Source organism: Mobula birostris, chromosome 3 (assembly GCF_030028105.1).
Source record: "Mobula birostris isolate sMobBir1 chromosome 3, sMobBir1.hap1, whole genome shotgun sequence".
NCBI classification, from domain to species: Eukaryota; Metazoa; Chordata; class Chondrichthyes; order Myliobatiformes; family Myliobatidae; genus Mobula; species Mobula birostris.
Window position 1 is genome coordinate 141,138,863 of NC_092372.1, and position 16,300 is coordinate 141,155,162.

General features: G+C 39.4%; 1 protein-coding gene across 1 annotated transcript in view; it reads left to right on the forward strand.

The window, feature by feature from the left end:
• Positions 1–16,300, forward strand: part of vwde (von Willebrand factor D and EGF domains) — a 241,087-nt gene that overhangs the window by 146,133 nt on the left and 78,654 nt on the right. The window contains exons 16-18 of the mRNA XM_072251981.1: positions 2,932–3,046; positions 4,090–4,340; positions 8,280–8,499. Of these exons, the coding sequence (XP_072108082.1) occupies positions 2,932–3,046; positions 4,090–4,340; positions 8,280–8,499 (586 nt within the window). The remainder of the gene's footprint in view (positions 1–2,931; positions 3,047–4,089; positions 4,341–8,279; positions 8,500–16,300) is intronic.

Genomic DNA, 16,300 nt, shown 5'->3' on the forward strand with positions numbered 1-16,300 from the left:
TCTATAAATCTGACGCCCTCCCTCCTGCACCATGTCTTCAGCCATGTGTTGATCTGCTCTATCTCACCATTTCTAAACCTGCCCGCACGTGGCAGTGGTAGCAATCCTGAGATTGCTATCCCAGAGGTTGTCACATACCTCGTGACGGGTTAAAGAACCAGCTGAGATGGAAACCACTTTGGAGTCCGGTATTGCTATTAACTAAAATTATTTATTAATAACTGTGCAATACAGTAATATAAATGCAGATAAATCAAACAGGTTAGCAATGATTATATATAAGTAAGTGTGGAATATATATGAAAACCAATGTTCTTCAAGTCTAGGGGTAAATAGTCTTACAATGATGAGTAAAGTTCAGTTCAGTTTGTGGTATTGAGTTGAGTAGTGATGGAGAGAGAGGGAGAGATCTGAGTCTTCAGGTGAGCTCATGCTGTCGATCTTCTCGTTGTCCTCCGAAATCCTTTAAAAGTCACCGACTGTGACTTCAACAAAGGGGACCATTTTTCTGTGGTGGAGTTATCAACCCAGGCAAAGGTGGACACATGGACAACTCCCCACTGGTCACTCTCTTTTTTCACTGCAAGAACCACTGATTGATCCGCCTGATCGATCCTCCAAAAACATGTGCCTGAGGTCTATCATCTGACCTCCTATTTATCTCACAGTACTGAGTACCAACTGTCATTCAAATAACTCCTCCTTCCTTTGTCTGTGTAAGAAATGTACAAGCAGGCAAATGTCTTTGGAGAAAGTATAAACATATTCCAGAGAAACTATAACATTGATTGTCCATCAAATAACACCGCTCAGTCACCATAGTGACTTATGAGCTGCTCGGTTCTCTCTCTCTCCTCCCCCTCTCCTCCCCCTCTCCTCCCCCTCTCCTCCCCCTCTCCTCCCCCTCTCCTCCCCCTCTCCTCCCCCTCTCCACCCCCTCTCCTCCCCCTCTCCTCCCCCTCTCCTATCTGTCTATCTCTCTCCCCCCGCCCCCAACGCAGCAGGAATCCGCAGAAATCCAAAAGTTCCTCGTGCCTTAAAGTGACAGTCCAAAAGTTAGTCTTCATCTCTCTCTCTCTTTTCAAAACAAGATGTCGATGTCAAATACCCCGCTGTCTCTTTCAAAAGCACAGTTCATAGGGGTAATCGAGCACAGTTCATAGGGGTAATTCAGGACCCTGTCACAAGGTCCTGTTGTTTAACTTGGCACCTAACTCCCTAAACTCACCTTTCAGGACCTCCTCACTCTTCCTACCCATGTCCCTACATGGACCACGACATCCGGCTGCTCACCCTCCCTCTTGCGAATACTGATTTTATTCTATCATTATTCCTTCCTCTGAGTATATCAACCTACATTTGGATAAGTGTTCACTCCAAAAGGCAAAGTTTGGGTATGTTTCAAGAATTAAAAGAAAAGTGAATCTTGTATTATTTATTTGATGACCTGGTTTTTCCTGAACCTGGACTGCCACCTAAAATTGCCACCTGCAGTCCATCCTGTAAGGATTTCACCTGTATTAGGTACACAGGACTAATGATGCTGGCTCTGCCTTCAGGAATTGGGCAATACAATCTAAATAACCACTGTGCCCTAGGCCCTATGTCCAGAATACTCCCAAATGACTTTTAAAGCAGGTAAAATTCTAATTTTTGCTTTCTTTTGAAACTGTAACTCTGTTTATCAGTTTCCTCATGACTTTGACATTCAGAGTCATTAAAAAGTTATTATAAAATAAAATTGTAATATTCATTAACAATGTATTAAAAACCTATAAATCATTAAAACATAAGTAATGTTTGCGGTGGCCAGTACTATCATGTTTTCTGTTGTGTGCTGGGGCAGCAGTCTGAGGGTAACAGACACCAACAGAATCAACAAACTCATTCGTAAGGCCAGTGATGCTGTGGGGATGGAAATGGACTCTCTGACGGTTGTGTCCGAAAAGAGGATGCTGTCTAAGTTGCATGCCATCTTGGTCAATGTCTCCCATCCACTACATAATGTACTGGGTGGGCACAGGAGTACATTCAGCCAGAGACTCATTCCACCGAGATGCAACACAGTGCGTCATAGGAAGTCACTGCTGCCTGTGGCCATCAAACTTTACAACTCCTCCCTTGGAGGGTCAGACACCCTGAGCCAATAGCCTGGTCCTGGACTTATTTTGTAATTTACTGGCATAATTTACATATCACTATTTAACTATCTATGGTTCTATTACTATTTATTATTTATGGTGCAACTGTAACAAAAACCAGTTTCCCCCGGGATCAATAAGGTATGACTATGACTAATGTTGCACCTGGTTTACCAGGTCTAAGATCAGATGGGTGATTTCTCCTGCAAGACAGTATCACATAAATCTGGGACTTCCTTCTCTGAGAATGTCTGAAAGCTGGCACTTTTCCTGATATTAGACATGGCCATGGCAACTTGACTTGAGAGTAAGTCCTGTTTTAATAAAACAACAAACCTGAAATTTGATGACAGCTCTAAATCAAGCCCCATATTTGAGTCATGGAGGTAGAAACAATTCCTTTGGCCTCCATGTCCATTCAGGCCATCAACTCCTGTGTATACTAATCCCTTTCTTCAGCTTGGCCCATTGCCTTCTACACTGTAGTGTTTCAAGCGGTAATTTAAATCAGGGGTCCCTAACCTCTGGACCGCGGACCGATACATTGCCACGAAGAACGCAGCAGTGCAGCGGTCGCCGGAGCGCACCCAGCACATCTTTAAGAAAAAAAGCCGAAATAAACAAGCTAATTAATTAGGTGCGGCCCGGCACGTAAATGTCGGCCCAGATCAGAGGCGATTGCCGATTTCACTTGCTCTACGCGATGTTCACTCCTCTTTCCAGGGCGCTGTGGTGACACATTGTCTGAACTAGATTCTTACTTGGCTATTTGTATATTTTTTTGTTTTAGGAGAACACATGTAATATAGATGGGCTCTGCTATGGTGCAGGGGATCCTAATCCAAGTAGCCCTTGCCTTTTATGCCAACCAGACACATCCATATTTGAATGGACAATTATTGAAAGTAAGTTGATTCACTTTCCCTGATCTCAGTTTGCTGCTAGAACAATTTGAGTGTAGTCATTCTCTTTTATTGTAATGGAGTATCACAAAATATCAGGTTTAAAATCACTTACACATATGTTGTTCTTGCAATTCATTTTTTATTGGCTGAAGCCCAGTTGGTGCAAAATATAATTGTAAATGATGTGGTAGGAAATTTCACCTAATATTTTTGTTTATTTAAAAATATTGCAAAGATCTTTAAGGATATTGGGCCAGAGCATCCTTCAGAAACAGACAGACTAACTGTATTGGCATTATTCAGCCAAAGATTTCTACCAAAACTCAATGTGTGAGTCATTACCCATTCAAATTCTACATATCACATATTTTTTAATAGGGTCTAAATTGTTGCCACTGATTCAATATTGGGGTACCCTACACTGCTGGAGGTAATTCAGAAGACATGTAGCACCGATAATTGATGGTTGTGTTGTTATTCTCCGCTCTTGGCAATTTACTTGCAAATGTCTCATTGCCACGTAAGGAGACATTGTCAGTGTGCCATTGGATGTGATGTAGTTTTCGAATGCTTGGCCTTTATGTGTTTTTCAATATGCTGATTGGACATCATTTTGAAAACTCAATCCCTGACCGCAATGCAAAAAAAATTCACCACACAGCCAATCAGTGACAAGGTTTCTTAACATCATCACAATTGAGCTTCCAAAATGATGTCCAATCGGCATATTGAAAATCATATAAAGGCCAAGCATTCTGATAGCATACTACGATCAACGGCGCACTGACAATGTCTCCTCACGTAGAGACAAAATGTTTACAAATAAATTGCCAAGATCAGAGAACAATTCAACCTAACTACCCTATACTGTGTCCATCAGATTAGAGCATGTCAATAGCTAGTGGATACTGTGACCAGGCATCAAAATGGGTTGTTCTTCCACGTGAAAGGACAGACTGTTAAGTATGGCTAAGCCATACCAACAGTAATTATTATATTCCTTGTAGCTGTTGTAAATGATATTTGTTTGTTTTTTATTGCAGATAACCACCCTCCAAAATTACATGCTTCACAAGATAAACTGCACACTTTTGTTGGTGAAAATTTTGTGTATCAGTTCTTGGCTACTGACCCAGAAGGTTCTGTTGTTGTTTTCAACATGGATTCTGGTCCCCAGGATGCTAGTCTCTCTCCTGCAGGACTGCTTGTATGGAGAGTTTCTTTGCAGAATGTACAGGTCTTCACTTTGTCTCTGACAGATGACTGTAATGCTGAAACCAAATTGACAGTGGAGGTAAGAAGTAACAAGTGCATGAAGATGTTCCCCTTAAGGTTCTGTGTACTAATACGATTTCCTGTATAGTAGGAATTGTCAATTTTCTATCAAATGGTCTAACCTTTCATGGGATGGCCAAATTTTCCTGCTCATGGAAATTATCAATGTGGAGAAATTGAATATTTATGAAATCTTAACACACTGTTTGTTCCAAGATTGAGATAACAGATACTTGCTGATGTAAAGGTTGTTTTTAAAATAGTAGAACTAAGTGCTGATAATGGGATGAGTATATCAGTAGTTAAAATAAAGGCATCCGTTAGTCTTGCGAGACCATGGATCTGTGCCTGGAAAGTCTTCACTCTCCAGGGTGCAGGCCTGGGCAAGGTTGTATGGAAGACCAGCAGTTGCCCATGCTGTAAGTCTCCCCTCTCCATGCCACCGATGTTGTCCAAGGGAAGGGCATTAGGACCCATACAGCTTGGCACCAGTGTCGTCGCAGAGCACTGTGTGGTTAAGTGCCTTGCTCAAGGACACAACACGCTGCCTCGGCTGGGGCTCGAACTCACGATCTTCAGATCACTAGTCGAATGCCTTAACCACTTGGCCACGTGCCCATACGGTATGGGTAGGTGATAAAACAATAAACTGAGGGCCTTTGAGTATGTTGTATATCTCTTATGATTCTTTTGAAGGGAAGTATGAAATATAAGACACAGGAGCAGTCTTGGGCCTTTTGACCCATTGAGTCTATTCTGTCATTGCTGATTTATTTTCCTTCTCAACCCCATTCTCCTGCCTTCTCTCATTAACCTTTTACAATCAACATCCTGTTTTAAATATATCCAATGTTTTGGCCTCCACAGTCATCTGTGGCAATGAACTTCACAGATTACCACCCTCTGGCTAAAGAAATTCCTCCTCATCTCTGTTCTAAAGGGACATCCTTCTCTTCTGAGATTATGCTCTCTGGTTCTGGACTCTCACTATTGGAAACATCCTCTCCATGTCCACTTTGCCTAGAGCATTCAAACATTGTATCAAATTGAGCAGTTCTGGCCAGCAGTTCCAAAGGAAAGTACTGGTGTTCAGTTACGCCATATATGTCAGTCCTTGATTTCTGCAGACTGTTGAAAACTCCATTGATTTGAATGGAAATTCTAAGATTGATTGCATAGATTGGAAATGGTAAATAGGATAAATTCAAGTTCAGGTCATTGTCATTCAATGTATACTGCCAAACAAAGCAACGTTCCTCCAGACCAAGGTGCATAATGCAGTGTGTGTGTGTGTGTTTTATATATATATATATATATATATATAAAACACACACAAAACACATTAAGTAATATTGCCACAAATAAATTAATGAATAATGTGCATTTACAACACAAGTTTAAAAAGTAAATGGTATAACGCTACTGGTGCTTTATATGTGATGTGACCTGGGTGGTGGCAGGGAGTTCAGTAGTCTTACAATGTGGGGAAGAAGCTGTTACCCATCCTAACAGTTCTTGTCCTTGTGTTACTGTGTCTATTTCCTGATGGTAGGGAGTCAAAGAGATTGTTGGATAGTTGGGAGGAGTCACCGACAATGTGTACACAGTGCTCCTGATAAATGCCTCTGAAGAATGGAAGACCCCTCAGCAGTCCTTGCAATCCTTTGTAGGGACTTGCAGTCAGATGCCTTGCAATTCCCATACTAAATGGTGATGCAGTTAGTCAGGACACACTCGATGGTGCTCCTGTAAAAATTGGTTAGAATAGGGTCGGGGAAGCCTCATCCGTCACAATCTCCTTAGGAACCGGGGACACTGCTGTGCTTCCTTGACCAAAGAGGAAGTGTTGAGGGACCAGGTGAGACTACCTTTTATGTGCACTCCCAGAAACTTGGTGTTCCTAACTCTCCACGAAGGAGCAGTTTATGTGCAGTGAGGAGTGGTCAGCCTGTACCTTCCTAATGTCCTCAATCATCTCTTTGGGGTTGAGACTTAAGTTATTACGCTCACACCATTCTACCTCCTCTCTGTATGTTGTCTTGTCATCGTTGTTGATGAGGTCAGTAATTGTTGTGTTATCAGTGAATCTGATGATTTGGTTTGAACTGGATATAGCAGTGCAGTTAAGAATCAGCAGTGTGAAGAGCAGGGGGCTGTGCATGCAGACCTAGATGTACCGGTGCTCAATTTGATGGAACCAGAGATGTTTTTGCCAACACAGACTGTGGCCTCACACACAAAATGCTGGAGGAACTCAACCGGTCAGGCAGCATCGATGGAAATGAATGAACAGTTGATGTTTTTGTGTTGACTGTATATTCATTTCCATAGATGCTGCCTGACCAGCTGAGTTCCTCCAGCATTTTGTGAGTTTTGCTTTGGATTTCCAGCATCTGCAGATTTTTCTCCTGTAACACATTGTGGCTTTTCTGTCAAGAAGTCCAAGATACAATTACAGCGAGAGGTGTTGAGACCCAGTGAAGATGTTTCAGCAGCTTGCATTTGGTCCTGGTAAGTGCAGATGGCTGACGATTTTCGGAGGCAACCAGGCAGGATAGGCAGCTGATTCTAGTCCAATTCACACCACTGGTATTGTGTAAGGCAACCAGCAGTTCATGTTTATTTTGCAAATTTAGATGTGTTTATAAGTTTTAATATCATATCCTGCAGTATCACTTATCCATCAAATAATTAATATAATTTTAAGCCAGTAATAAATCATCAAAATTTTGGATATATTCTTTGAGTAAAATAATCATAATATGGTTTGTAACCTGTATTTTAGTAGGACTTCAAGTACATGGTTTAAGTTTGGATCATGTTTGTGTTAATGTCTATACATAGAATGTAGCTTTTGGATGTAGATTAAAATTTGAACAGCAAAGTAATCATAAACAGAGTGGTTAAATGCTATGAGTTACTCAGTGTTTTAAGCTGGGTGTTGTATATGATTGGAATTCTCTACCATGGCTCCCAATGTTCAAACAGTGAATATACTAATGAATGAGAAAACTGACTTTGTATGATCTTATTGGGTGGCAGAACGATGTGGAGGGGCCTGATAGCCTATTTTGCCTATTTATTTTCTTTTCAACTCTTATTCCTAAAAAGGTTTGAGTCCAACAAGTTGTTACAGGACTCTGAAGTTGTTGTTCTTTCCCTAATGATGGAAACCACAACTACTTGCCAATAAGTTTCTGTTTGAAATACAGGAAGGAAATGGGATTAATCTTCCTGAGTACATACCTAGTTTAAATTTGATTTTAACTTAGTTTCAAAACAATTTTTTTGTTAGCTTTTTTTTTTTCATTTAGTGTCTGTGAATTCTTTCCCATAAGTTGGCTACCTATTAAGAGTGTTATTAGAAGCTGTTTCTGCCCACCACAAAGTCCAAACATTCAGAAGACTAATTTCTGCACCAAAAAGTGACATTTTTCTTTTCCACATGCATCTGGGTAGTTATTTTGTTTAATAATGTGTTATTAATAAAGCGAACAAAATAACAGACCATTAATGGAAACTTTAATTTGCACTATTATTATTTTTTTTCCAATATGAGGTTTTAAAATTAAACTGTTCTTTAAATAGTAATAATGTCACTATAACAATAAAAGTCTTTGTGAGCTGCCAAGCAGTTGAATTATGTGCCTCAATCATCATATCAATGTTTTTCCTTGCCTTTTGTACCTCCTTACCTCTCCTTTGCTTTTTGTTACGCCATTCATAATGCAACTGCAAAACAAAATTTTTACAGTGTAAACCTATGTCTTCATTCATAAGTTAAATTATAATCTTGTCAAATTATAATGCAATCTAAAAAGTAGGACAGAATTGCCTATTTCACCACAGTTTAATCACTTCATCTAACCATATTACTTGGGAAATTTGAGATGTATGTAATGCCACGTATAAACTTTATCATTCTGTTATAATGTGTAATATTCTGTTTTCTGAATAGGTCACAATAAAGTCATGCAACTGCTTGAATGGAGGGTCCTGCGTTACAAATATCAATTTTCCTCCAGGGAGCGGAGAGTACCTGTGTATATGTTCGACAGGTTTTGAAGGAAGCTTCTGTGAAGTAAATATTAATGACTGCAAATCCAATCCGTGTGAGTTTGGAGAGTGTGTGGACGAAGTCAGTAGTTACTCATGTAAATGTCAAGAAGGCTTTCAAGGTAGATAGTTTCTATGCACTGCAATAATCACAGAAGGTTTATTTTTCAATGTTTGATTTCCTCGGTTTCCAGCTATCCACAAGTTGCTTTAACTTCCGATGTTCAATAAAGTTTTGTGGAATAGGGTACAGTGGATGGATATCTCTGACTGTATGAAGAATAATAAAGCCTGCTGGCTTTTCATTGCTCCAAAGCCAATTTTAGTTAATAGATGAACCAAGCACTGATAGATTTTTTTTAATGGTATTTATGCTTGGGGGGAAAGAAATAATGAAAATAGAGAGAAAGAAGTGGCAAGCACAGAGGGCCAGTCCTGACACATGTACAGTACTATGCAAAAAACTTAGACACATTAATTTATAGAGCTTGGGTGTCCAAGAATTTTTCACAGTACTTTAGTACTTTTATATATCGCACTGAACTGCTGCACAAAAAAATAAACTCGATTCTGATATGGGTCTCTATGGTGGAATGAGAGTGGAAAGAGGGCAGGGAGAGGGTATTCATAGTTGAGAAAAGGGGAAAGGAGACGAGAGAGAGTGGGAAGCACCAGAGAGACATTCTGCAATGATCAATTGTTTAGAATCAAATAAGCATGCCTGGTATTTCGGGGCTAGCTGTTTGTACCCACCAAACCCCCTCCCCCACCCACCCCTGCCCTGGCACTCCCTCTTTCCACCTGTCCACCACCCCTTCCCCAGCACTCCACCCTTATCATTCTCAATATCGTTTGCTCCCACCAGATTTACAAACTTGCTCTCCACTCTATGTTGACAATACAACACTGTACTGAAGTCTTGGATACCCTAGCTATATACATTTATTTTTATTTATTGAGGTACAGCATGAAAAAGATACTTCCAGCCCTTTGCGCCATGCTGCCCAGCAATCCCCTATATAATCCGAGCCTAATCATGGGACAATTTACGATGATCAATTAACCTACCAACTGGTGTGGAGAATGTGCAAACTCTGTACAGGAAGCCGAGGGAACTAATCCCGGGTCACCGATACTGTAAATCGTGCTAACCACTACGCTACCATGCTGCCCACTGTACCTAAGGCATTTGCATAGTACTGTAGAAAGAAAGAACAAGTTATTTTTTTCTTCACCCCTCCGTTTTTTCTTTCATTTGTGCCTAGACTGTTCAGCAAGTCCAAAACGGCTCAGACGATTTTATTTTGCCCAAATTTCAGAGCATTAGCAAAACATTACTTAACTTCCATTTAGTTTCAACCTACTACTGACATTTATTTGTGTGGAACATTGCCTCCTCCAAATTCTCTGCCACTTTCTTTCCCCCTTTCTCAGTTCTGATGATTTTCAACCCAAAATGTTAATTGTTCCTCTTTCCACAAATGCCGCCTAACCTGAATATTCTTACATTTCTTGATTTTAGTTTCTCTTTTTAAATCTTTTTATTGAATAAGTATACAAAGGGTAAACCATAAAGGCACTAATACACTGTTAGAAATTACAGGAGATATTAATACAGAAGAAAAAATTGATACAAACAGTGCAATTTAAACATAAAATAATACGGTAAGATAATAGTATACTAATTTTTTATATATATATCAATAGAGAAAAGGAAAAAAAACCCAACAAAAGACCCCAAAAAAAAACCACCGTGCAACTAAACTAAAAGCAAAGCAAAGCAATGGGCAAGAACTTAAAATCACGTCCTCAAACCCGACCTCCATTAAAAACAGTTTAAAAAAAAAAGGCAAGAAGGGAATATAAATATGGAACAAAAGAGAAAAAAAATTACATTAAATGAAAATATTGAATAAAAGATCTCCAGGTCTGATCAAATTTAAGTGAGGAATCATAAAGATTACTTCTAATTTTCTCCAAATTTAAGCATAATATCGTTTGGGAAAACCAAAAAAGGTAGTTGGAGCATTAAGCTCTTTCCAATGTTGTAAGATACATCTTTTCGCCATTAAAGTAAGAAATGCAATCATTCTACGGGCTGAAGGGGAAAGATTACTGGAAATTTTAGGTAATCCAAAGATAGCAGTAATAGGATGAGGAGAGATATCTATATTCAATACCTTTGAGATAATATTAAAAATGTCTCTCTAAAAAGTTTCCAGAGTAGGACAAGACCAAAACATATGAGTTAAAGAGGCTATCTGCCCCGGACATCTATCACAAAAAGGATTAATATGAGAATAAAAACGAGCTAATTTATCTTTGGACATATGTGCTCTATGAACAACTTTAAATTGAATTAGGGAATGTTTAGCACAGATAGAGAAAGTATTGACTAATTGTAAAATCTGCCCCCAGTCATCCACGGAAATAATAGAACCCAATTCTTGTTCCCAATCTGACCTAATCTTATCAAATGGAGCTTTCCTAAGTTTCATAATAATATTATAAATAATAGCTGTTGCACCTTTCTGACATGGATTAAGGTTAATTATAATATCTAAAATATATGTAGGAGGGAGCATTGGAAAGGGAGAAAGTATAGTACTTAGGAAATTTCTAACTTGGACATATCTAAAAAAATGTATTCTTGATAAATTATATTTATTAGATAATTGTTCAAAACACATAAGGGAACCATCCAAAAATAAATCCAAAAACCGTGAAATACTCTTAGTCTTCCAAATTTGAAACGCACGATCCGTGATAGAGGGAGGAAAAAATATGTTACCTAAAATAGGGATCGCTAGCCCAAACTGGTTGAGATCAAAACATTTTCTGAATTGAAACCAAATCGGGTTAGAGACCAGTTTGAGGTGTTTCAAATCAAAAGGAAGAGAGGAACCTAAAATAGAGCCAAGTGCATAGCCCTGAGCAGATTGTAATTCCAATACTACCCATTTAGGAATGGATTGTGTATCTTGGTCAAGTAACCAAAATTTCATATGTCGAACATTAATTGCCCAATAATAGAATCTAAAGTTAAGTAATGCTAGACCTCCATCTCTCTTGGCTTTCTGTAAATGTATTTTACCCAATCTCGGGTTTTTATTTTGCCAAATATATGAAGAAATTTTAGAGTCAACTTTATCAAAAAAAAGATTTTGGAACAAAAATCGGTAATGCCTGAAATATATATAGAAACATAGAAACATAGAAAATAGGTGCAGGAGTAGGCCATTCGGCCCTTCGAGCCTGCACCGCCATTCATTATGATCATGGCTGATCATCCAACTCAGAACCCCGCCCCAGCCTTCCCTCCATACCCCCTGACCCCCGTAGCCACAAGGGCCATATCTAACTCCCTCTTAAATATAGCCAATGAACTGGCCTCAACTGTTTCCTGTGGCAGAGAATTCCACAGATTCACCACTCTCTGTGTGAAGAAGTTTTTCCTAATCTCGGTCCTAAAAGGCTTCCCCTCTATCCTCAAACTGTGGCCCCTTGTTCTGGACTTCTCCAACATCGGGAATAATCTTCCTGCATATAGCCTGTCCAATCCCTTTAGGATCTTATACGTTTCAATCAGATCCCCCCTCAATCTTCTAAATTCCAACGAGTACAAGCCCAGTTCATCCAGTCTTTCTTCATATGAAAGTCCTGCCATCCCAGGAATCAATCTGGTGAACCTTCTTTGTACTCCCTCTATGGCAAGGATGTCTTTCCTCAGATTAGGGGACCAAAACTGCACACAATACTCCAGGTGTGGTCTCACCAAGGCCTTGTACAACTGCAGTAGTACCTCCCTGCTCCTGTACTCGAATCCTCTCGCTATAAATGCCAGCATACCATTCGCCTTTTTCACCGCCTGCTGTACCAGCATGCCCACTTTCAATGACTGGTGTATAATGAAACCCAGGTCTTGTTGCACCTCCCCTTTTCCTAATCGGCCACCATTCAGATAATAATCTGTTTTCCTATTTTTGCCACCAAAGTGGATAACTTCACATTTACCCACATTAAATTGCATCTGCCATGAACTTGCCCACTCACCCAACCTATCCAAGTCACCCTGCATCCTCTTAGCATCCTCCTCACAGCTAACACTGCCACCCAGCTTCGTGTCATCCGCAAACTTGGAGATGCTGCATTTAATTCCCTCATCCAAGTCATTAATATACATTGTAAACAACTGGGGTCCCAGCACTGAGCCTTGCGGTACCCCACTAGTCACCGCCTGCCATTCTGAAAAGGTCCCGTTTATTCCCACTCTTCGCTTCCTGTCTGCTAACCAATTCTCCACCCACACCAATACCTTACCCCCAATACTGTGTGCTTTAAGTTTGCACACTAATCTCCTGTGTGGGACCTTGTCAAAAGCCTTTTGAAAATCCAAATATACCACATCCACTGGTTCTCCCCTATCCACTCTACTAGTTACATCCTCAAAAAATTCTATGAGATTCGTCAGACATGATTTTCCTTTCACAAATCCATGCTGACTTTGTCCGATCATTTCCCGCTTTCCAAATGTGCTGTTATCACATCCTTGATAACTGACTCCAGCAGTTTCCCCACCACCGACATTAGGCTAACCGGTCTATAATTCCCCGGTTTCTCTCTCCCTCCTTTTTTAAAAAGTGGAGTTACATTAGCCACGCTCCAATCCTCAGGAACTAGTCCAGAATCTAACGAGTTTTGAAAAATTATCACTAATGCATCCACTATTTCTTGGGCTACTTCCTTAAGCACTCTAGGATGCAGACCCTCTGGCCCTGGGGATTTATCTGCCTTCAATCCCTTCAATTTACCTAACACCACTTCCCTACTAACATGTATTTCGCTCAGTTCCTCCATCTCACTGGACCCTCTGTCCCCTACTATTTCTGGAAGATTATTTATGTCCTCCTTGGTGAAGACAGACCAAAGTAATTATTCAATTGGTCTGCCATGTCCTTGCTCCCCATAATCAATTCACCCGTTTCTGTCTGCAGGGGACCTACATTTGTCTTTACCAGTCTTTTCCTTTTTACATATCTATAAAAGCTTTTACAGTCCGTTTTAATGTTCCCTGCCAGTTTTCTCTCATAATCTTTTTTCCCCTTCCTAATTAAGCCCTTTGTCCTCCTCTGCTGAACTCTGAATTTCTCCCAGTCCTCAGGTGAGCCACTTTCTCTGGCTAATTTGTATGCTTCTTCCTTGGAATTGATACTATCCCTAATTTCTCTTGTCAGCCACGGGTGCACTACCTTCCTTGATTTATTCTTTTGCCAAACTGGGATGAACAATTGTTATAGTTCATCCATGCAACCTTTAAATGCTTGCCATTGCATATCCACCGTCAATCCTTTAAGTGTCATTTACCAGTCTATCTTAGCTAATTCACGTCTCATACCTTCAAAGTTACCCCTCTTTAAGTTCAGAACCTTTGTTTCTGAATTAACTATGTCACTCTCCATCTTAATGAAGAATTCCACCATATTATGGTCACTCTTACCCAAAGGGCCTCTCATGACAAGATTGCTAATTAACCCTTCCTCATTGCTCAAAACCCAGTCCAGAATAGCCTGCTCTCTAGTTGGTTCCTCGACATGTTGGTTCAAAAAACCATCCCGCATACATTCCAAGAAATCCTCTTCCTCAGCACCTTTACCAATTTGGTTCACCCAATCTACATGTAGATTGAAGTCACCCATTATAACTGCTGTTCTTTTATTGCGCACATTTCTAATTTCCTGTTTAATACCATCTCCGACCTCACTACTACTGTTAGGTGGCCTGTACACAACTCCCACCAGCATCTTCTGCCCCTTAGTGTTACGCAGCTCTACCCATATTGATTCCACATCTTCCCGGCTTATGTCCTTCCTTTCTATTGCGTTAATCTCTTCTTTAACCTGCAACGCCACCACCTCCCCTTCCTTCATGTCTATCCCTCCTGAATATTGAATATCCCTGAATGTTGAGCTCCCATCCCTGGTCACCCTGGAGCCATGTCTCTGTGATCCCAACTATATCATAATCATTAATAACAATCTGCACTTTCAATTCATCCACCTTATTACGAATGCTCCTTGCATTGACACACAAAGCTTTCAGGCGCTCTTTTACAACTCTCTTAGCCCTTATACAATTATGCTGAAAAGTGGCCCTTTTTAATGCTTGCCCTGGATTTGTCAGCCTGCCACCTTTACTTTTCTCCTTAGTACTTGTTGCTTCTACCCTCACTTTACACCCCTCTGTCTCTCTGCATTGGTTCCCATCCCCCCGTTGTGAACTAACCTCCTCACGCCTAGCCTCTTTAATTTGATTCCCACCCCCCATCCATTCTAGTTTAAAGTCACCTCAGTAGCCCCCGCTAATCTCCCTGCCAGGAGAATAAACATCTTAACTGCATTAATACGACCAATCAAAGTTAAATATAATGGAAACCATTTAGATGAAAGTTGAGTAATATGATCAATTAAGGGTAAAAAATTAATCTTAAATAAATCTTTGTATTTACAAGTAATTTTAATCCCAAGATATGAGAAATAATTATTAATCAATTTAAACGGAAAGTTATGATACAAGGGAAGTTGTTTATTAATCGGAAAAAGTTCACTCTTACTAAGATTTAATTTATAACCTGAAAAAAGACTAAATTGTGCTAATAAATCCAAAGCAGCAGGGATAGATTTTTGAGGATTAGAAATATATAAAAGTAAGTCATCAGCATAGAGTGATATTTTATGGGAATTTAAGCCCCGAGTTATCCCAATAATATTTGGAGATTCTCGAATGGCAATTGCAAGAGGTTCTAATGCAATATCAAATAATAAAGGACTAAGAGGACAACCTTGTCGAGTACCTCAAAAAAGAGGGAAAAAAGGTGAGCTTAAAGAGTTAGTACGGACCGAGGCCATAGGAGAATGATATAACAGTTTAATCCAGGATATAAATTTTGAGCTAAAATTAAACATTTCAAGCACCTTAAATAAGTAAGGCCATTTTACTCTATCAAAAGCTTTTTCAGCATCTAAAGAGATAACACACTCAGGAACATTTTGTGAGGGGGTATAAACAATATTTAACAGTGTGCGAATGTTATAGAAAGAGTAACGACCTTTAATAAAACCCGTTTGGTCTTCCAAAATAATAAAAGGGAGTACTTTTTCTAATCTGTTTGCTAATAATTTAGAAAAAATTTTAGAATCAACATTTAATAAAGATATTGGTCTATAAGATGCACATTGAGCAGGATCTTTATCCTTCTTTAATATTAGAGAGATTGACGCTCTATAAAAAGATTCAAGAAGTTTACCAAGTTTTAATGAAGCCTCCAAAACCCAACAGAACCAAGGGATTAATGAAGGTGCGAAACATTTATAAAATTCTACGGTAAACCCATCAGGGCCAGGAGCTTTCCCCAAATTCATAGAGGAAATAACATTCTTAATCTCATCAGTAGTAATGGGAGTATCAAGCATAGAAGACATATCCTGTGAAATCTCAGGGAAATCTAGGTTATCTAAAAAGTCATTCGTATATTTAGAGTCTCGTAAAGACTCAGATTGATATAAGGAAGAATAAAAATCAAAGAAGGTTTGATTGATCTCCGCATGATCAAATATCAGTCGATCATTTTGATTATAAATCTGATTAAATTGAGATTTAGTATAATTAGACTTCAGTTGGTTAGCCAACAGTTTACCAACTTTGTCACTGTGTACATAAAATTCACTTCTTGTTTTCTTTAATTGGTTTACAATCGAGGACGAAAGTAATAAACTGTGTTCCATTTGAAGTTCAGTTCTTTATTTATACAACTCCTCAGAGGGAGCTGTAACATATTTCTTATCAATTTCCTTAATCTTGTCCACAATTACCAACTCCTCCTGCTTCAACTTCTTCCTGAAAGCAGCAGAATATGAGATAATCTGA